Source organism: Dendronephthya gigantea, unplaced genomic scaffold (genome assembly GCF_004324835.1).
Source record: "Dendronephthya gigantea isolate DGI-Jeju-01 unplaced genomic scaffold, DenGig_1.0 000027F, whole genome shotgun sequence".
Lineage (NCBI taxonomy): Eukaryota > Metazoa > Cnidaria > Anthozoa > Malacalcyonacea > Nephtheidae > Dendronephthya > Dendronephthya gigantea.
Window position 1 is genome coordinate 1252111 of NW_021163037.1, and position 22983 is coordinate 1275093.

At 37.1% G+C, this 22983-nt stretch overlaps 2 protein-coding genes and 1 long non-coding RNA gene across 3 annotated transcripts; 2 read left to right on the forward strand and 1 right to left on the reverse strand.

The window, feature by feature from the left end:
- The first annotated feature begins 3581 nt into the window (after nucleotides 1-3581).
- On the forward strand, nucleotides 3582-9807 carry LOC114523505 (probable 4-coumarate--CoA ligase 1). Its single transcript, XM_028544456.1, has 8 exons — nucleotides 3582-3763; nucleotides 3835-3988; nucleotides 5103-5795; nucleotides 6177-6348; nucleotides 6761-6861; nucleotides 7012-7093; nucleotides 7767-7912; nucleotides 8290-9807. The coding sequence occupies exons 1-8, from the start codon at nucleotides 3645-3647 to the stop codon at nucleotides 8563-8565; spliced, it is 1743 nt and encodes a 580-aa protein (XP_028400257.1). The 5' UTR covers nucleotides 3582-3644; the 3' UTR covers nucleotides 8566-9807.
- A 6-nt stretch (nucleotides 9808-9813) lies between these two features.
- LOC114523508 (39S ribosomal protein L22, mitochondrial-like) lies at nucleotides 9814-22872 on the reverse strand. Its single transcript, XM_028544458.1, has 6 exons — nucleotides 22763-22872; nucleotides 22448-22592; nucleotides 22023-22088; nucleotides 14157-14234; nucleotides 13874-13943; nucleotides 9814-12188 (listed from the first exon to the last, which is right to left on the reverse strand). The coding sequence occupies exons 1-6, from the start codon at nucleotides 22786-22788 to the stop codon at nucleotides 11968-11970; spliced, it is 606 nt and encodes a 201-aa protein (XP_028400259.1). The 5' UTR covers nucleotides 22789-22872; the 3' UTR covers nucleotides 9814-11967.
- Nucleotides 16422-20685, forward strand: LOC114523509. Its single transcript, XR_003687029.1, has 5 exons — nucleotides 16422-18651; nucleotides 19149-19172; nucleotides 19444-19480; nucleotides 19968-20103; nucleotides 20607-20685. It is a non-coding gene; the product is annotated as an uncharacterized LOC114523509 (long non-coding RNA).
- Nucleotides 22873-22983: the final 111 nt, after the last annotated feature.

The window sequence follows — 22983 nt, forward strand, 5'->3', positions numbered from 1 at the left end:
TTAAAAAGAACTCTTTTAAATTGTTATTTCATTTGAGATCCTACCCATGAGGTATTCAGTAATATAAAAAAGTGCAGCCTTTCATCGCAAGATCGTGCGGTCTACTGGCAAAGGCAGTGCTCTCCGAGTGTAAGGGCGAAGGTTCGAGCCCCAGATGGGAATGTTTTTTTCTTCTAATTCATCAAAGATCCTTCCAAAAAGGATTAAGTAAAATAAAAAACTCTAGGCTTACACCACAAGAACTGGTGGTGTAGTGGTGAAGACGATGATGTGCCAAGTATACAGTCGATGGTTCAAGCCCTGGATAAACCGGAAAAAGAACAAGGTATAATAAAGTGAGAATTTGTGAGTGTGAGAGGAGTAGAGCGAGAGGGCGAATATGCCCTCGCCTTGGGCGAGGAGTAGACTGAGGGGGTTCTCTTTCCCCCGGCTTTCCTGACTTTCAAAGCAAGCTTTCTTCAAACATTTAATTGTGTTAGGGGATAGTTGGGGGTATGTGGGGATAGGTAAAAGTAGGGATAGATAGGAGTAAATAGGAGGATAAATAGGGGTAAAGAGGTTTAAATGAGTACAAAAAGACTTAAACATTTTATATACTGTTTTCTCACCTATGCCCTCTCTCCTGCCCCCGGGAGCCGTGGCCCTCCTGCCCCCGGGAGCCGTGGCCGCCCAATTACTAAGTCTTTTTGTACTCATGTACCCCTCATTCACCCTTTCTATCCCCTGGTTTCCCTAAATTTCCCTAAAGATTAACTTTGATTTGCAAAGATTAACAGAGTACAAACCTCCCCAGAACAACATACCTACCAATTTTTTCTTTTTTTTTCTTTTCTTCTTTTTCGCGCCATGAGCAACGTCCCACACTGTTCTTGATACCTCTATCTTGTACTTGATAGTCCACGACTTTACCACAAGGCTAACTGGTGATTGTTGGAAGCCTACACCAACTTATTCGCCATGACCTTACAATGTTTTATTAATAACGAAAATTTTCATCTAAAACGAGATTCGAACCTTCGACTGTCGACACATGAAACTAACATCTTGACCACTAGACTACAAGATCTTGAGCTGAATGGCTAAGGGTATTTAGTTTACTTTATCCTTTTTACGAACTTCATAATGAAAAACGATCATGGTAGGATTCGAACCACCGATTTACCACTTGGGAGTCCATTGTGTTACCCACTAGGCTACAAGATCTTGTGCTGAAAGGCTATGGTTATTTCATTTACTTTATCCTTTTTACGAAGTTCATAATGAAAAACGGTTATGATAGGATTCGAACCATCGATTTACCACTGAGGAGCCCATTGTGTTAGCCACTAGGCAACAAGATCTTCTGCTGAACGGCTATGGTTATTTAATTTACTTTATCTTTTTTACGAAGTTCATAATGAAAAACGGTTATGGCAGGATTCGAAACATCGATTTACCACTTTGGAGATCATTGTCCTCGCCACTAGACTACAAGATCTTATGCTGAAAGACTATGGTTATTTAATTTACTTTATCCTTTTTACGAACTTCATAATGAAAAACGCGGTTATGGTAGGATTCGACTGATAGATTTACCCCTTGGGAGACCATGGTCTTATCCACTAGACTGCAAGATCTTGTGGCAGACGTGCCTAATTAATTTACTTTATCCTTTTTATGAAGTTCACAATGAAAAACAGTTATGGTGGGATACAACCCGCCGCATGGAACCCGGGAGAGCTACCACCAGACCAGCAGGACGTGTGGCGAATTACGACACTCAGTTATTTTATTAACCTTTTTCCAAGGATTGTACATAAATTAATGACCTCAGTGAGTCATGATGATGAGTTATGTTCTTGTCTAAAACGCACATAACTGTACCTTATATTCGTAGCTTTAACCTATTATCAACCATTTGTGTTGACGCAAAAATATCACAGGTATGGAATCCCTTGAGCAAATTAACATTACCTCACCATAAGCTAGATATATGTGGCCCGGGTGAAGCTTACGGTCACGGTGCAATTGTTTACGGTCAATGAAGTCAAGTCTGATTTCACAGGTTACAAATTAAAATTTCAGGGAAATGGTATATCATTTGGTGGATTCATTAGAATGTGTCAACTTACGCAACTAATTTCACAGCTAAAATTCTCTTAAGCTCTGTTAACATAAAAAAATTTGTCACGTTTGCTCTAAATGGTATCGTAGTTTTCGATATTTTTGCAATGACTGAATTCCCTTTCAATACATCGCCTTCAAAATCACGCCTTTCAGAAGGCAAAAAAATCGACATTTAGCACGATATTTATTAGCTTGCGACATACTATTACTGAATAACACGACAATCGCCTTCACCACTGGGCCAACAGAGGCCGGTTGTATCAAGCCCGTTTAGGTTAAACGGTGTTTAAGATAAAAATAGAAAGTAAGTCTATCGTTTTATCCAAGAAGCAAACTAAATGTTTTTAACCTTAATACAACGATACTGTTTACAACTACATTTTCAGTGCACAATATTCAAGTTGAATCATTCAAGAGGGATGTAAGAGTGGTATTTAATTTTAGCTTATCCGCCGTTTAAGCTAAACGGGCTTGATACAACCGGCCCCTGATCTTGAAATCAAAAGCTGTATTTTTCTAACTTACCTAAATCTTCTCTTTTACGTAGGATTTTAACCATAATTTGTAAGTTGCGAAACCATTGTCGCCACCCCTAGACTATTTGCTGCTGGGAGAATTGACGGTATTTTTGTTTTACTTAAACCTTTTTTCAAGTTCATAATGAAAAACACATTCCTTTCAGTTTCATAATTTAATCCTTCCGCTTAAGACATGCAAGAAGCCAACAACTACGGCGCCATAGCCAAACTTCCAAGAGGAGCCGAAACAGGAAAGAGGCTCCTCTCTTGAGAACCGATAGATGGGCGTGTCACGCTGTGGATGCGATTCCAAAAGCCAATGCTTAGTATATATGACATTGCTCTATGTGGTGATTGTGGGATTATTATTCTTTCCCTGCGACTGTGCTGGGTTTCTTTATTCTAAATTTGACTTTTTATCGTTTTCCAATAGCGTTTAGATATGTTTAATAACCGTAAAGTGTTCTTTTTCACTCACTACATTTACTATAAGCTAAAACAGGTTGGTCTATTTGAGAAATGATGTGAATAAATAACATTTTTGATTCTTGATAATGCACATGGTGCACATAGTGTAAAATAACCACGTGCACACATCACAGGTTAAAGACAGTACCGGGAACATGTATGCAAATTTCTAATTAGCATAAAAGGATTAGAACATCAGTGCTTGGTGTTAAAGGCTACATTTATTTATTTTTACCTAAATACTTTTTCAAAGTCATAATGAAAATATATTCGTCCCAGCATGCGAATCACCACCAACTGTGGAATCACCGACCTAAAAGTTACGAGACAATTGTCTTCACCACTAGACTAAGACTGATAGGACAAGCAATTGACTATATCAAAATATGGAAATTTACCGCATGAACTCTCTCTTCAGTTACACCCCCCAGAGGTCACACCTCTCGTCATACCTCACATCTGCATCACGTTAGGCAAGCATGACTACCACCTGCACTGCGTCTATTGCGCCATTACGAACTACAATACTGAAATACAAATATAATTATAAATATGGCGTTTGTATTACGACAAGCGAGATTATGGCCTTCGTACCAGAAAACTATGACTGTCCTTCCGGCAGCAACCTATTGCTGTAGTCAGCGATATGTTAGTGTTTTGTCCCCACACAGGTATAAAGCTTTCCTGAAATTTACGCCTATAAACAACCGGATGTATAAACTAATCTATAGATCTTTCTTAGATCGATTGCAAATCGAATAAAGAGATATGCTTCGAGCAATCATTCCAACATTGTTAAAAGCAAGAGTCCTGATTTGAGCAGTATTGTGGAAGATAAATCCCTACCGGAATTTCTGTTTGATAAATTTGATACATTCGGCAACAAACCAGCAATGGTATGTACACTCTATTTAAGATTCGTACAACGTGTCAATTGTCTGTGTAAACTAGCGAAAATGTACAAATTGCTTCCCCAAGACTTGCATTTTGTGACTGGGTGGTACGTACATGTATTAATACAGCATTTAAGCTGGTGCGTGGACTGGTCTCATTGAAACGTTAGTTAACTAGCTTATGCTTTAATAGCCATTACAAGCTAAAAAAAATCAACATACTCTGTGATAAACAAAATAACACTTTATAAATGCTGTACTTCACTCCCTGAAAACAATAAGAGGAATATTTCTTGCTAATAATTCATTTTTTCACCGGAAGTGAATATATACTGTAATAATATATTGTTTAGATTGCAGTTTGCATGCACTCATATGTCATGAAAGAGCATAATTTTTCACCTATTACCTAGCAGTACCTGTCAATGACAGGGATTATATTTGCCTTGCATCAAATGCCAATAGTATGCAGGCATATATCAGGCCCATCAAGGAGGTTAATTAGTTATTGCAATAGGCTATGGCTGTAAATTGGTTTGCATTATATATACTCAATTTATTGGCTAAAAAGTTGCTGACCATGATTTCAAAGTTCATGAGATTATTTTTTGAATATTTATTTTGACATGTGACATTTATTTTGATATTATAGCACAGATAATTAAGACATATGCTGATATGCAAGCTTCTGCAGATATCAATCAATCAATCAATAAAACTTTATTTAATCACGCTACCCTCATCATCTGTCGATGGTTTTCGTGAGGGGCGTCACACAATTACAATAGATTAAAAATACCTATGTACAAGTATTAAAAATAGTATTATAATATAAACGAATAAACATGCAATGTAAGTATTAAAGAAGATAAAAACTAAGAATAATCGATGTCTGACTCAGTAGTACTACTAACCTGCAATTAATGCAAGGTGTATGAGAGAACACAATGAAACTTGTAATTTCCCAAGTTATGCAATTAGATTCTGCAATAGGTTCGCAGGGAAGCTCCAGCCTCTGAGTGGCTTGATCTCCCCCAATGCGATAGGACAGTCAATGTCTCTGACTATGCACAAATATGCTAAGTGCTTTAGATTTAATGTAATATTTCACATTCAGATCGATGGAATCACTGGAAAGCAATACACCTACCCACAACTGCAAGAAATGGTGATTAAATTGGGCTCAGCATTGACAAAACTTGGCTTCAAGAAAGGAGATGTGTGTGCTCTATTTTGTTATAATATTGCAGAATATCCTATTTTGTATCTGTCTGTATTATCTCTGGGTGGTATATGCACATTAATATCTAGTATGGCAACCGTTCCTGAGTTGAGCTACCAGTTGAAAGACACAAAAGCTCAATATATTTTTACAGTTCCTGCCTTTGCCCCTACTGCAAAAGAAGCAGCAAAACAGTGTGGATTAAAAGAAGTGATTGTAGTTGGTGAGGCGGAGGGCTGTAGACCAATCTCTAAACTTTTTGAGGACGATGGAAAAACATTTCCAAAAGATGTCATGATCAATCCAAAAGAAGACGTGGCGGTATTACCATATTCTAGTGGCACCACAGGCTTACCAAAAGGTGTTATGTTAACTCATTTCAACCTATCTGTGAACATACAGCAACTGGTTGACACGCCTGGATACATTGATACATATTTTGATGACAAAGTATTAGGTTCAGCGCCGTTTTTTCACATTCTTGGATTTAATGTTGTTCTTGGCGTTACCTTGTATAATGGAGGGACTGTAGTAAGCTTGCCTCAGTTTGAGCCGGAGTTATTTTTAGAGACAATTCAAAAATTCAAGGTACGATTCAAATATATATTGTCGTATCCAGTTTAAAGCTCAAGCTTGCAGATTGTTAGTTTAGAAAATTTTAGATTTGGAGAACATATGTCATAAAATTCATTTAGGAAATATGAAGGGGAATTTTAAAGTCTGTACTTTACCTCATAACGGTAATTATATATCTGCAAACGCCAAACTCTTATTGCACAGTTTGTGTCTTCACCCCGTTTGGTTTCCATTACGCTTGTACACAGCCTTTCATTTATTTTAATTCAATGCTTTGGAGACATTTCACTTCACTTTCGCTACAAAAAGATTTTTGCCAAGGGGTTGATTTTTAATTGTATGTTAAGTATTATTGTAATTAAATTATTAATATATAAATTTACGTTATTTTAGATCTCAAAACTTTCCACAGCTCCTCCTGTAATTTTGCTTCTTGCGAAAAGTCCTATTGTTGACAACTACGATGTATCATCTCTACGATCTATTTTGTGCGGGGCTGCTCCTCTTTCTTCAGATCTTGAAAGTGTTTTTCTTGAGCGACACAAAAATACAAGACTCGGGCAAGGTAATGGTGTGTTTATTATTAGGCCTTTTTTAAGAAGTGGGGGTATAGAATTTGGGGTCAGCTGGCTTCTAACAGACCGCAAGGCCATGCATCAAGACCACAAGAGCATCGTCGCTTCTTCCTTTTATCCCTTTGCAATGTGCAAAGATTCGCATCAAGCACCATATTTGCTGGTCGAAGGCCCTGTTACATAGTGCTCTTTCTTGTAACTTGCAATGAAATTTTACTTTTAATAGATGTAAATTAGTGAATATTCTGCAAAATGGAGCATACCAAACGTCGATGGAGTGTAATAAACTCGAAAGTTTCGTAGTTACCTAATTTATATCTCTCAAAAGTATAATTGTCTTCAAGCTGCGTGAAAAATTGCATTGTGCAACAGAAACTTAAATAACGATGTTGTTTCATTCAGGCTACGGTCTCACAGAAACCAGTCCTGGAGTATTCTTATCTCCAGAAGCAGCACCAAGAGCGGGATCATCTGGAGTAGTTCTCCCTAATACTGAAGCTAAGGTACCGTGAAATCCATGTCGTGGCGTGCTCCTTGAGTTTTGTTTTTGACATTTTCGTAAAGAGAGAGATATAGTCTCCCAAGATGCAGAGTACATCTGCTATGTTCACAAATCGAATAACCTACGTGTATATTCTGATTATTATTACAAGGTGACTGATTTATATACTGGGGAAACAGTTGGCGCAAATGAAGAAGGAGAAATATGTATCCGAGGTCCTCAAGTAATGAAAGGCAAGCTGTTACATATTTTTTAGGAAACGCAAGAACAATACGTCAGTACAAGTATATCAGTACGAATTGGTTAATTCTCTGGCGAGTGCTAAAATCCCCAAGGGGAATGCGGAGCACCTGAACATCTAGAAATTAAGCCTATGTTGTTAAAAAACCAACAAACGAATTCGTGTTCGTTCGCTGAAAAATGAAATCACATTAGCCGAGCGTATTTTACAAAATTCGTTGATCCACTTTAGTCGGAACCTTTGATGTGAATGTCTTCTCGCATGCCGTATCACACGATTTGTTCACCATCGTCCTAGCCGGTTGATTTTTTGGCCAATAAACACGCTGCACTAAAGGCCGTGTTACACGGTGCAATTCTTCTTTTGAGAAATGTAAATTTGGCAACTACAGAACTTTTGTCTTAATTACACTCCATGGCGCTTCTTAAACTAACATTTTAAAGACTCTTCACTAATTTACGTCTCTTAAAAGTAGAATTGCATTGCAAGTCGCAAGAAAAATTGCACCGTGTAACATGGCCTTTTTAAGTAGCTGCTTCGCGATCTGGCCAGCTCATTGCATATTCTTGCATAAAACTGCTGAGTGGGCTTTCTGGTCCCCTCCTTATTATATGCCAATACCAACCATACATGCATATGACACTATAGAATGAACCTCGTTTTAGGATACTACAACAATCCCAAAGCAACAAGCGAAGCCATCGACTCTGATGGCTGGTTCCGTTCTGGTGATATCGGATACTATGATTCTGATGAGTTTTTTTATATCGTTGATCGATGTAAAGAGCTGATAAAGTACAAAGGCTACCAGGTGTGCACGGCAATTGCATTGTATAAAACGGTATCTTTGGAACAAGTAACAACGGCAATCATAAATAATCAAATGATCATCTCTAACATATTAGGCAATGTTAATAAAAAAAACCTCGGTTCCGTTCAGTTAACCGAATCAACAAGGTCCGATGATGCTCAGTGGAAATCGGTTTAAAAACAAATTCAAATCAAATGACCTTTGTTCAGTGCGAAGCCAAGTAATAGTATAGTCACAAAAGAGTAGATTTCAAAGCTATAGACTTTGGTGGCACCACAATAATTTGTATTATTCTAACGAAAATAAGACACTATCCGGTCTGTAATTCGAGTAAACGAGAAATGATTTCTTATGCATATTTTTAAACACCTTCCTAGGTTGCACCTGGCGAGCTTGAAGCGACGTTAATTGCCCACCCAAACATCCAAGATGCTGCTGTTATCGGTATCCCTGATGAAAAATGCGGCGAACTTCCAAAAGCTTTCGTTGTAGCGAAAGATGTAAGCGAAGAAGAAGTATACGGTCATATGGAGAAGAACCTCGCTCCGTACAAAAAGCTTCGTGGTGGCATAGAATATGTTGACGAGATCCCGAAATCAGTGAGTGGAAAAATTTTAAGAAAAGTTTTAAAGGAAAAGGAATTGTCAAAGTAGTTGGTGTTAATTGAACAATTCTTAAAATTTAATGATAGTTTTATACCAATGTAATTTCCTTGTGACGATTATTTCATGTTTGGATTACTGAAAAGGCGCTTACTAAACTAATATAAAGCCCATCCTTGTTCAAACCGGTTGGCGACTTGGAGTTGGTCACGTAATGTACTGAAATGTGGCGAGCAATCGAGACGATTTAGCAATATTTTTACCTTCAAAAGAAAACTAGTGTGAAAAAGAAAACTAGGAAAACTACTGTGTCGATTTTAGGCAAACCTCAGGCACCACATAAACTAATATTCATAGCTGATCGAGATTCTTCGAGACCACTCCCTGACCAGCTGGTAGCAAGGTTTTCTTTAAGGCAATTCTACATTACGTCCGCGCGGGTAAAGCGCGCTTTGTTTTTCAGGCCCGTCACGGTCGCATGGGCAGATTTTCCGGCAAAAGCTGCTTCACCCCGGGAGTGAAGCGGGCGGTAAATAGAGAATCGTGCCTTTGGGTTGTGTAGGCGTACGAGTGTATTTGAGGGGGAGGGAACGAATGAATCCAGCAAAAATTGTTTGATTCACGAGTACAAAATGACCAAGTTAACCAAATTCGCCAAACCCCCACCGCGCCCTCTCCCTTCCTCGCTTATAGTAGAGCTTGTTCAAGTTTTTGAATAAAATATTTGTGAATTTGGAACATTATGCTTAATTATACCATTACAACGCGTTTGGATTATTAGTCGTAAGATGCGTCTAGGCTGAGTATACGCCATATGTCGTACCGTGCATCGCAGAACTATATGCATACATGTGGTCGGCGTGTTTATATTTATGCATTGGTTGTTTACGAACATTTTTGCACGATTTTGCCACGTATAAGAGCCAAAGATGCTGTTGAAATTTTAACATCGAAATTTTGAATAAATGTCAAAACCTGTATTGCTCCCACTAGATGATGTTGTCAGAATACTCGAGAAGCGTAGAAAACACTTGACTACGTCTCTTACATTCTCACGCTATAAAGCAATGGACTCGTTTGATAGTCCTTTAATACAGTCTCTGCCAAGGCAATAATTTGTTGGAAGAAATAACTGAACATATTATTTTGATTCTTGGATAGCCGGCTTGAACCAAATTTAATTTAATGAATGTGAAATTTTGTTGATAGGAGTCTCTGTACGTGCAATGCCAAACGTTTTTGCATAGATGTTTTTCCTCGGCATATTTATTGCAATATTCGGTATATCATGGTATCTTGATTCAAGCACATGTAATAATTCATCATTAAACAATATTTTAAATATAGCAGTTTCGTAATATATCGATAGAGTCATAGTCATGTTTATACTTTATAAATTGATTGCAAACTGCCCGTCATTAAATATTCATAACATATTTATCTAACACTCCATCACAGAAACGCGCACCCTGTGAAACAAATGTCAGATACTTAAGAACTTCGATTAACGTGAAAAATGAGCTAGAAATTGCGCATTTATTGGTTACTTTATCGTAATAATTGAAATATTCCGTTGTGCGAAGCAACGTTGAATTAGAATAATAGCTTCGAAGCGATGCATATAATTATGTCGACATATTCTGTATTGGTACAAGGACATTTAGAGCGCTTTTCCCGCCTTCATTATGTAATTGTTTATGGAGCGACTATTGCAATATAAAAGCAAAAAGTCCTGAACAAACAGTATTGGCAGTTTCCTTGCGAGTGCAACATTTCTTCAACGGTCGACCGTTGATCTGGGCGACGGGTATTAATTAACAGGTCAACACGTCAGATATTGTGGGGCAAAGCATTCGTCACTAAACGATTATTCAAATGAAGATATACATTATACATAGTGCACTAAATTGAATATAGAGCTTAAAACTTCTTGTGCAAAACTCTCAGAAATGTCCTGTCCGACACGGAATCCCTGTTTTCCGCGATTCCAATCTTTCGTTGCCTTTGTTCCGAGCACGTTTCGCATTCCGTGACGCCGTGGCGTCGTTGTTTGGGAAGAAGGGAAAGATTTTCTTGTGGAGACCCCGCTGGACGTTCATAATGTCCGGAATTTTCTCTCCTAGAGGCGTCGTCGGTAAATCCTGTTTGTTGCGGTGAAGTTACGCTGTATAAATTCGTTTTATCCTCTTGGAAGCGCCGCGATATCGTGGAATGTTTATTCTTCAGCGACGAACTGCGATTCTCGCGAGCTTTCGTCGTTTCGTCTGGAGGTGAAATGCAATCAAACGCATTCTTTCCCATGGCTACCGATTTATTAACGCTTTCGTCCATTTTAACTCGTGTACGACGCATGCAAGCAGATGTGCTGTGCTCGGGCTTATTGAGAAGTTATTATTACCGTATAACCTTAATTACGTACAGACGCGCGGTTGCATGCGCAGCTGTACGTATAGATTGAATGATCGAAGCGATAAGCCAATACGATATCTACTGTCTTGTATACGAAGATCTTAATAGGGGTTTCAAATGACAGCTATATTCCGTCCCCTCTTATATACAAGTTATGGTTGGCTGTCAATGAGCAACTGATGCATCAAGTCCTCAGAATATTATGACATAAATTTCTTCAAACAGCCACGAAAGCGGTGCAGACGAACTCATCAAAATCAGCCAAATGCAATTATATATCGTTGTTCAGCGTGCGTCGAGTACCCTTTTGAGATTAGAAATTACTTTCCAAGCATGACGATAGTAAAATGTACCCATTTAGTTCCAGCCATTCTTCTCTGGTTAAGAAAGAGAGCAAAAGAAGTCCAGGAAGTGGTCAAGAAGGGACGATATCGACCACTTACCTCTTGTTAGGGACGATATAAATATGATATCCACTCTTTACCATTTCTCCCGGTCGGTGCAAGATACCTTTTTATAATTGCGACCTGCCAAGTTATTTTTTTATAATTGCGACCTGCCGATTTATCACAATTAAAAGCATTACATGGAGTGCTTGCATAAATTACATTGGACGTACGTATATTGTGAGAGATTCTCAGGATAAAGACGCGCGGCTTATACCAAAGACATTAGAAACGACTAAGAAAGTGTCCAAAATAGTTTCGCCAATAGCATCTTTCATATAATTTGTGTAATGCATTTTAAAATAGCAAAGGGCATAGGGGACGTTAGAAAGGACATGCAGGATGAAAAAGTATGGATTCAAGACTCTATCGTCATCAAGTGCGTATTCAGAGGTCACGTAACTATGACTATTACTGATATTATTCTTTTCTGTAATACGATTTAAATCAATATATTTTCGTACAACGGATCTTGGATTTCCAAATAGAGTTGTCCTGTTGTCCGATTTTTCTAGTATATTGTTTGAAATCCGCAACTTCACACCATCACATGCACGGGCTATTCACTGACTAGAAAAATAATACACAATGCAGTACTTTACCACCATGCATGACTATCCAGTATCCTTGGTTTGTATTCAACGTAACGTTCAAATTCTGTCTTGTTGTCGTAGCTCCGTCTTTGGTCTTTGGGTTTCGGCAACCCTTCTTTAACGACGACAAAATAGTGAGTAAACGCCTTTCTCCCCCTCCCATATCTTCCTCGGCCATGTCGGATCATATTCTTCTCAATGAATCCTCTACCAACATAGGACTCAGCTAGAAGTAATCAGTTATAAATTGAAATTGGAGTAGTGCAAATTCGTCCGTTGTTTCGCGTGCAGGAGTATTATTAGTTAGCTTAAGCAAGTTTTTGAATTACGAGCACCAGCCGTTTTTGTGGGTAGCCCGTTCGCGGGCTAACCACTATGCTATACGCAAAAAACGATGAGCGATGATGCATGTCTGTCCGCCGAGTTTGTTTATCTATACGAAAAAGACTGGGCAGAGCCGAAATTTTGTCAGTCTGGTCGGTGTAAACTGGCCTAAACTTTCAGATAAATGAATCGCAGAAATGGTATTTCATTGATTATTCTTATGTCTACTTTGTTATAACTGTACCCAACTAGCAAACTAGCCCATTTTTGCCTTAGCCTATGGCATTAGAACGTAAAACTAAGCATCGTGCAGTTGATTTCCCCGGCATTATTGCGGCCTGTCATTTGACATTGAACAAAACTTGAAAATCTTTGCCAATGCTTTGGAGGCTACCCACATGTATGCATTGCATACCTATTTTTGTAAATTGAGTCGCTTTGGGTGACGACGTCGTTCTTGTTTGAAATCGCGACTGGGCCTCTTTTAACATATAGTCTGGGGGCAAAGCCTGCTGCCACGCTCTTTGTTCCCATTAGTTGGGCAGTTTCCCAGTAAACCCACTTCAGTCCCCAAGAGAGAAAAAATCCCCTTAAAAAGGCCCTTTGAATGGCGAAGGCGAAGTGAAATTGCTCTTAGATAATGTGCGCGCGACGTCAGTGTTGCCGAAAACATCATTAGTCAAACATTAGTTGCATCGCTCACTTTCATCCCATAAGTTCACAACCTCTCGCTGACCCAAACTTTCGTACGCGAAAAATACTGTACAATGCATCCTGTTTATTTACGTGCATGCGTGAATAATCACACGCGAGATATTTTGGAATTTAAGCGAACGTACAGCGGCAATGTTGAATACAGAGACGACTCAGAAATACTGACAGACTGAGGCTTTATTTTTTTACTCCCATGCATGCAAGATTGAAATATAATTTAATACGCATTACATTAAAAGTTGAAAATTCAAACGGATTTTGGATTTCAAAACACACAATATAGTAGTTATGCCATATTTTGTATTGAGGATTTCAGATAAACAACATGTTTAATTAATGAGCAAAAGATTTCAAAACCCAAACAAAAGGAAAAGACTAGACAAGCTGGCAGCAACTGCGGATTATGGGTTCCAGATTTTGGTGTTTTTGTTTTGAAATTGTGATAGAAAAAAATGTTGCGATCTTTACTAAATCAATTACCTCTCTTGCACCTCTTACGTCTGAACATGCACGTCCGACATTTTTTAACCGCAAACGAGTTACATCAACTCGTGGTATATGTTATATCAACAAATAACATATGTTTAAAAAAACGAGTGAAAAAAAACAGCTGCGAGGCAATTTCATATTGCAGCGGTGGAAATGCCATATTATGGTCGAAATATGAGTATAGCCCCATTGCACTGTCATAATCCCTAAACGTTGTCCTTTAGTTGCCCCCTTGCCTTACCAGATGCGAGTGTTATAAAGGTTCAAACAATGGTCAAAAGGTCTATATTAAGCTGCATGTATATAAGCGCTAAAATGATTAATCACTTTGAGAAACACTATGTACAGAGCAATTCGCGTTCAAACAACCTATAGTGTACATACCAATCCACAAATCAGATGCATTTGTGATGCCATGATCACTTTTGGCTTTGTTTTGTGTTTCTATTAAGACCTACACAATGATATTGACAAGCATAAACATGCATGATCATACATGTTTGGGGTTGATTTTCTAAAACAGCTGTATAAATATGACTCTCATGATTCTCTTATTGTATACTTAAATTGCCGTATTCAATTGTTGTTATACGATCAAGGAACCAGATATATCAGTCAGGTCTATAAATGATAAATATCCCACAAAAGCCGCAATAATTATATATACCTCCTTGATACTAGTTGCCGCTTTCTTGACAGAAAACTCCATTTGCTGTATGGCGTCTGACAGTGGAAGGTAGCGAATCTAGAACGAGTAAGACCTTTTACAAAATCTATTACATATAACGAATAAAGTCTAAAATCCAACAGTAATAATTTATAATAATTTATAAAAAGTAGCTAGAAACTAGAGTATATAATTGATACTTTATCTCTATAATTCTATTCCTAGATTATATAATAATTGACGCGGACACATCGCCAATTATCACCAAATCAGACAAGACGAAAAATGTAAATTAATACGATTTTGTAGTTAATTTTGACGCAGACCTGAGCAAAACTATCCTTCCAACTGGAATGGAATAAAATAGAGAAATTTGAAAAACCCACCTAAAAATCAGATATGTTAAGGCCTTAGATTGTAAACAAAGATAATTCACAAAGAAACTTTAATAAAATCACGAAAACTTTGAATGTTCTAGTTGTAGTGAACATGCAGAAGTACACTTTATTAGGAATGAATTCTTGAATCCATTTTCATATGCTGGGCAATAGTGGAAGCTCTTTTGCTATAGTTTGACAGTAGTTGGTGCAACTGTACTATCATGAAACCCACTTAAAACTTACTGCAGCTAGGAGGAATTAAACATCTACGTGTTATTTTATTGAAGCCACATGCAGGACTACTAAAAATCCTTGAAACATTGAAAATCTTCGAAATCACAGGCACACGTAGCTACGTGTATATAAGTAACAGTACTGGCTACTACTGCAATCTCATTTGCATCGTTTGTTCGTTTGCTTTTAACTGAAGGGTTTTTCACCCAAAATGGAGGAAGGCAAATAATATACGAAGTAGATGTAGTAAGACGTTGTATAATATATAGAGAAAAATGCATGAGGGCAGTCTGTGCGCTTTATATACATTTGTAGGATTATTCAGTTGGAGTTAATTGTGATCATGATGGAAATATTGGGACAATCTTTTTTCTCATAAAAAGAATATAAATAGTATATTTATAATACACCTTTTCAGCTTGTATGCAAATTAACCCATTTCAGATGTTGTGACCATGGAATGGCCAATAAAACTTAACCATTTCAGACCATTTGACTTGAAATGGGTTAATTTGCATGAGAAGGTCTATTACAGTGGAATATGAAAAAAATGGAGTTTTTTATTTAATGACTAGCTATATAATGCCAATGCTGAGTAAAATACATTAAATAAATAAGGTGTTATATACAAAATAAAATAACTGGGAATCGAGGAGGAATTACGTGCTTAAAAATCTGGAACATATTTCACATCTGACAGCTTAATTAAACTTTAATTTCATCGCAAGAGCATTGCATCGGCATCACAAGAGCATAGGTTCGATTCCTGCCGGAAGACCTATAGTTGACTCATTTTTGTCATAGTTGACTCATAATTCCACTCGAAATTAAGACCCTTAAAAACCTCTTTAAACCAGAAACCCTTTCTGCTTGAAGTCCCGAATTCTGTGTGTGACATGCCCAAGTGGTTAAGAAATGAAAGTTGTGCCCACACATATATTTCCTTCATTTTCGTCTATATTTACTTCATTTATGAATTTATGAATACCTGGATATTGCATGGGATACTCATATACAAAAGAATGTGAAACATAATTATAGATGTCTTACATATGACATTATATGTACTATAAACGGTTGTACTATAAACGGTTGTATAAAACTCTTTAACTACATTTTGCATATAGTTAAATCCTAGTTATATAACTCAGAAATATACACATTGAAATAGACTCTGATTGTCCAATTCTGTCCTTAACTACAGTTAAAAGTTAACTAGTATTTTATATTATAGCTGGCCCCTGACAACATAAACGCTTGAAGTCACGAATTCCGCGTAAAAGAAGCCAGTGCCGCGTGGGTTATGAAATAGTAGAGAAAACGTTGAGCCCACATAATATCCATTCTCTCTATTTTTAATTTGGCTTTAGCTAAAGCTTGGAGATGCATAATATACCTAAACATCTAGAACATGCATATCACAAAAACTGACAGCTTGAATGAATTATGAACAAAATGCACCTTGACAGATTAGAGCTCTCGAAGCGCTTCTAATGTTAACACTACTGAGAAAAACACGAGAATGATTGCCAGAAATTTCAGGTGGTACGAATGCAAACGCGTTTTATTCCATTCAGCAATGAGATTGCTGGCAACATTCACTCTTATTACACCGTGTGTGATCAATGATGTTAAGATGTAGATATATACTATATAGAAATGTGCAGATCACCACCATCTTTAATTCTTCAATATTTTTTCTTGCATTATATTTGCTATATAAAATTCCAAATTACTCTGCGGCGCATGGACAATTCTTATGTTTTACAACGTCCTAACGTCATCAGTGCGTCGATTACTAACGGACGACTAAATTGTACTGTATTTCTTACATATATTAGGAACCCAATCGGATCTTCAAGGAGATCGTGTTCGTTGCGCAATATCGAAAATATATCTGATATCTTTTAGGATATTGTAAAAATCAACTTCTGAATGAATTGACATGCTAAAAGATCAGCAATGATCTTTCAAAGGCTGAATTAAGAAGGTATAGCTAATAAAACGCTGGATGTTTTAGCCAAGCGAACGTGGGTGGATTGGAATTTTAACGGCATGTTTTTTATGTCGACTTATGACTTGGCTTGCAATCAAGAGCGTAAAAAGCATTCAGAGATTAGGGGGCACCAGCTTCAAGGGGCACTTTTGGTTCATAAAAAGGAAAACTGAAAATATGTATAGGGACCGTCGATTGCCAAACCTGCAAGGACATCACTACTGTGGTTTATATTTATTTTCTACAAAACGATTTGGGCACGTGTAGGTGGGCGTACACAGGAGACAAAAAGGGCACCTCCGATTTTAAAATAGAATTTTTTTGGGGAAAGTGCCCCTTCTCCGGTTCCTACGCCACTGCAGTTGCAGTATGGCATGAAACGATTTTTAAAAAATGTTTCGTACAAGACCACCTTTAATAAATATATAAAAATGCTTGAATTGATAGAGCTGAAATAAAATGACAAACATGCAGCCTTATTTATTATAAGGATCTGGGATATATCAAAATTACAAAACCTCCTCCAATACAAGGAAGTCAAGTATGTTATGGCACAACGCAAAGACATATATAAACCTACATTTCACAGACATGGTATACTTTAACACACAGTAGTCTTTAAATGTTAATGTGAAAACAAATTTTTTTATTTTGGATCAGACCGAGCGGGAGAAACTATATACTGCATACAGACAAAATGCAGATCTAAAGTGAGATTGGTGGCAGCGTTTCACTCTTATTACACTGTGCGTGATCTATGATGTAGATGTAGATATATAGAAATGTGCAGATCACCACCATCTTTAATACTTTAATATTTTTACGTCATGTTTTTATGTCGACTTGCAACTTGGCTTGCAATTAGGGGCATAAGACGCATCCAGAGATTAGGGGCACCAGCTTCAAGGGGCACTTTTGGTTAATAAAAAAGACAACTGAAAATATTTATAGGGACAGTTTGATGGCCAAACCTGCAAGGACATCATTACTGTGGTTTATATTTATGCTCTATACAAAAAGATTTGGGCACGTGTAGGTGGCCGTACACAGGAAACAAAAAGGGCACTTCCGATTTTAAAATAGAATTTTGGGGGGGCAAGTGCCCCCTGTGCCCACCCTCCGTATTCCCACGCCACTTGATACAAGACCACCTTAATGAGTATATAAAAATGCTTGAATCGATAGAGCTGAAATAAAGTGACAAACATGCATATCTGGAACATAAAGATCTGGAATTTATCAAAATTAAAAAGGAAGTCACGTATGTTATGGCACAACGCAATGACATGTATACACCTACATTTCGCAGGCATGGTACACACGGTAGTCTTTAAATGTTGATGCGCAAAACATTTTTTTTATTTCGGATCAGACAGAGCGGGAGGAACTATATACATACAGACCAAACGCAGATCTAATACTGAACAATGAGATTGGTAGCAGCGTTCACTCTTATTACACTTCTTCATGTTGTAAGTATAATAATAAAATTAAATTTGTCAATAATTTTGATTTGTCGAAAGCCGTGTGTGATCTATGATGTATATGTATAAATAAATGTAGAGATCACCACCATCTTTAATTCTTCAATAAACTTTGTTCTATTATAATTGCTATATAAAATTCTAAATTACTCTGCGGCGCATGAAAAATTCTCGCGTTTTACCATGTTGTAACGTCATCAGTGCGTCGATTACTATTGGACGACTAAATTGTAATATATTTGTTACATATATTAGGAACCAAATCGGATCTTCAAGGAGATCGTGTTCGTTACGCTATATCGAAAATATATCTGATATTTTTTAGGATATTGTAGCAAATCAACTTCTAAATGAATTGACACGCAAAAAGACCAGCAATGATCTTGCAAAGGCTCAAGAAGGTATAGCTAATGAAAACACTGGATGTTTTAGCCAAGCGTACGTGGATGGATTGGACTTTTAACGTCATGTTTTTATGTCGTTTTAAAATCTATCTGTCAAAGCCGTCCACTTGCAATGCACGTATCCGCTTGGCAGTCTTCCACTCTGGGAGCGTTTTAAAATCTTGCGTTTTTAGTGGGCGAAAACGCCGGATAGGTATAATTAAATTACAGCAGCACAATTATATATTCAGGGTACTGTACCTTACTTCGTGATTGCATGGTTTTAAATGTCTAAAGAATATTTTAGATCTCAAATCTATAGCAATGGATTTATGAAGGCTTTTTAAAATGGCAATGTATATCTAAATGTGGGCTGGTATAATGAGTTTTGAGCAACCCCAAATCCCCTAAATCTGCCACTGAGATGTTTGATGGTTCAACCATGCAAAAATTTTCAACCTGCATATGCATTGAAAAGTAAGGCATATGTATTGACATTTTGTTTCCGTTTCAAGATGTGCACAAGCAATGTGTCAAAGGTAAGGAGCTGGCATTGGAGTGACTGGAAAATGTTATCACACATTCAAAAAAGAGATATGCTGATATTATACGATTCGCAATGATTTAACATTAAGATCTTCTTCAATAAATCTATATATGCATGTACAGTATGGCAATGAATGTAAAACTGGAAATAGTTTCTCTGTGAAACTAACGTTGAGATCCAAAAAAATTTGAGAGAGATCTGCAGACCTTTGTTTTGTTAGATATTTTTAATACTAATTTACTGGTTAATTTCTTTTGTTGCAGTGTTCAAATCATGCAAAGAAATATTGGACAGTCACAGGTACGAGTGGCTATATCATAGGAGGGAGGTGAAAACACGTCTCCTGAATTTGCTTTATTTTGTCAAAAAAAAACCAAGTAACAATATAGATTTGATTGCCTTGTTTTCAACCGGTTGCTTTGAGTGCAATCACGAGTGCAATCAATGAATTGATCGTAATAAAAAATATGGCATTAAATGCTTCACGTCAAATTTTTTTATCTATCCGTGGGTGTGGATTGGCTACGTTTAGACGACCTTCAGCCCGTTTTCGATCTGTTTAGTTTTCTGGTGAAAAAGTGAAAAGCCAATGCCAAGTCAATATATAGCTATATATAAAAACTGCCTGATAAAAATTAAGGATTATGGTGAATTTCGGAGTACATATGAAAATACTCCCCGCTATAGCCCGGTGTTTCTAAAAATCAATCATTCAAAATACCGATCGTAAAAATCTCCGCTCGCGGGTTTTGCATAATAAAAATTGAGCTGTTTCGTCTAACCATAGCAACAACAACGGTAATGGTATTTACACAATCAGTGATGGTAAAAACGGAGAAATGAAAGTGTACTGTCAAATGTCGTCTGTTTCCGGTTGTTCTGGTGGTGGTTGGACGATGGTGATGAAAATTGACGGAAGCCAGGTGGGAATTACTACGCGAACAGACTTTATGAATGTAGCGGCACATATACTTGTGAATCTCGAATATTCGATATATCAATAAGTTGTCAAATAAGTGTTATATTGGGTTTTTGGCCACTGAGATAAATCGTATTAGTGTTAACACACGTATATATAAAGAGATCGAATTTTCTTCCAATAGTTTATGCAAAATTTGTTAAATAAATTGACGATTTTAGTTAAAATTAAAATTTGGAAAAATTAAAAGCTATGGCCTGAAATTCATGTACTGACGTCCATAATATACTAAAAGATAAACAGAAGTTTTCGTTAGCTTTGTCCATTCGTTTGTGTATTTCTACTGTATTATTATTTAGTTCAAAAAATTATACTGTGCTGGAGTGTACTATTATATATTATTCACCCGAAAACAACCAAAACAGAATTCATTTTGTTGCGCACCCATGTAGTTATCTCTATGTAGGTGTCAGTTTAAGGGTTTAAATTAAACGTATTAATATTTAGAGTACATTCCGATACAATTCTGGCCATTGGACGAGCACAAGCACTTATAACGACAACCATTATGGAAGAAATGGTGGTCTAGACCACCGAGAATTTAAGGGACAGACATATTGGAAAACTCCAATCAAAGAAATTTGTGTTGCCATGAAACATGGTGGTCAACTGAAAGCATTCTCTTTCTCATGTCCAGCATCGTCCTTGTACGATCTCATCGCTGACGGCAGTTATCGAAGAACTTATATTGGTCGCTCGCAATGGAAACAGCTCATCCATGGATCATCCTTACAGCATAACTGCAACCGCGAAGGATTCAACGTTTACTCGGGTGCAAATCGTTTCACAAGAGTGCGGTTGGGTCTTGTGACAAACAACGAACACACCTGTCATTCACCCGACTCTTTCATAGGCCTGGGGGCCGAAGGCGGCGTGTATCAAGCGTTTCAAGCTTGCGAGGGTCGGCAACATTCGCTTAACACAGCAGGTAATCTTGCCCAGTGTTCGCCAGACAACGGAGTCAAGAACCTCAAAGCCATGGGATACATATTGGTTCGTTAATCAACTCCAACCAGATTTCATTCTTAGACTTTCATTTTTAGACTTTCATTTTAAGACTTTTTCACGTTTAAAGTCTTGAAGATAGATTGTTAATGACATAGTGGGAAAACCTATAGTCAACAACTTCCCGGTTTTTAGTCACGTGATCTTGTAATCAGTTTTTGTTTTTTGCTTTCAATAAATATATAAAAAAAGGTAGCTTTGTTTGTTTTTTGCTTTTATAACTGAACCTTTAACAGCCATTTTTAACACGAAGCAACAAGACATCATTATTCAGCATTTCAGTAGTTCTAACATTTAAAATTACAGTGAGATTCCCCAGGAGAAAGATCACAAGAGAATATGCACTAGATTCTCAAACAACTGGTAAATGGAGTTTTACATTAAGTCATTTTCCGAGCCATAATAAAGCTGTGCTTTTATCGTTTTATGGTTTTACCAGAAGTAGGATTATAAAGAAGTAGATGTTATTAGATTCACAATGTCAAACGGATATTGTTAAGGCTACGCTGGACTTTAGTTAGGTTCTGTATTTACTTATATACCTGATCATAGGTTAGTGTAGCTAATCGCAGGTTAGTATAACTGTGGTATTGAACCTGGAGATTTGATGCTCTAAATATTGAATGTGCATTGATGCATATTCCTAATTCACAATTATAATTACGACATTCAATCTTCAGGAGCCTCGCTCTTATGAATCGACTGAATGCCTTGCATCTTTGCCTCTTGATTATCTTATAGTTTGAATATCACATTCAATGATAAATTACACAAAGTTGGAAATATACAGTCAGTGGTTTCACACTCAGAGTATACACATCAGGTGATTAAAAAAGTTTTATATTATTTTTTACTTACTTGCTTGGCTAAAAGATTAAGTTTACGTGGTCTGGCATCTATGTTTCGTCGACTGTTATAAATAACCTAATACACAAACAAAAATAAATTGCACTGAGTATATACATGTTAACCTGGAATTGATATACAGTTAGTGGTAAAAAAGTCAACTTTTTACTATAATTATGATCTTACATAAAGTTATGTCAGAGATGGGCATGGAGAGGCATGGAGATATGAATTTGAACCAAGCAAGGTCTGTACATGTTACATCAAGGGGTTGCTCCTTGCTACACAATGCATTAATCTCTAAGCATTTGACTATAGATTTATAGATCTAGATCTCTAGTTAGGGCTATCATTATACAGGAGAAATCTTTTGTAATTAGTGATTTCAAAAAGACAAAACTAGTTTTTTAGATATTCACAAACACTAAAGATCTTACCAACTCATTTTCAGCAGGAATACTTGTTTGCTCTCCCAAATCCGTTTCAGCTTTTGCTTTTATATGTGCCCGTGAAACAGAAAAATAGTTTAAATCCAACGCCCCGGAATGCACACATTTGCTCAGCCATGGTACATTGCCGAACCTGTAAATACATATTTATTAAGTATACACATACAAAGCAAGTCTATCAATCTTAAGCAACTCTCAATCTTATTATTTTGTAGCTTACTCTATAGTCTATATAATATTTCTCCACTTTTATACGAATCCTGGCACGTAAGGCGTCATCCAAGGCAAAGTATGATAACTTACCTATGAATCAAACCTCCTCTAAGCATCACTTCCGAATAATATGTTCACAGCTCTAGAATTTAACTAAATAAATATTATATTCCTACTTCTTCCATGCAAATTTGTCTGCCATGTTGGATTTGGGCATAGAATACTTCATGTAGGGAAATCCATACATGAATAACATGACACCGCGCTAAAACATCCGCGCATTTTTTTCGTATTTAGGCAACGAAAAGCAA

Bases quoted from the DNA above. Each gene is read 5' to 3' on its own strand.
- LOC114523505 (XM_028544456.1), top strand. From the start codon at position 3,645: ATGGCGTTTGTATTACGACAAGCGAGATTATGGCCTTCGTACCAGAAA. The intron at 3,764-3,834 runs GTATAAAGCTTT...GATCTTTCTTAG, and splicing joins AGTGTTTTGTCCCCACACAG to ATCGATTGCAAATCGAATAA. The intron at 3,989-5,102 runs GTATGTACACTC...TTTCACATTCAG, and splicing joins TCGGCAACAAACCAGCAATG to ATCGATGGAATCACTGGAAA.
- LOC114523508 (XM_028544458.1), bottom strand. From the start codon at position 22,788: ATGCTTAGAGGAGGTTTGATTCATAG. The intron at 13,944-14,156 runs GTATATATAATT...ATCATTGTGTAG, and splicing joins CGGCAACTAGTATCAAGGAG to GTCTTAATAGAAACACAAAA. The intron at 12,189-13,873 runs GTATGTACACTA...GATTACTTCTAG, and splicing joins TGCATCTGATTTGTGGATTG to CTGAGTCCTATGTTGGTAGA.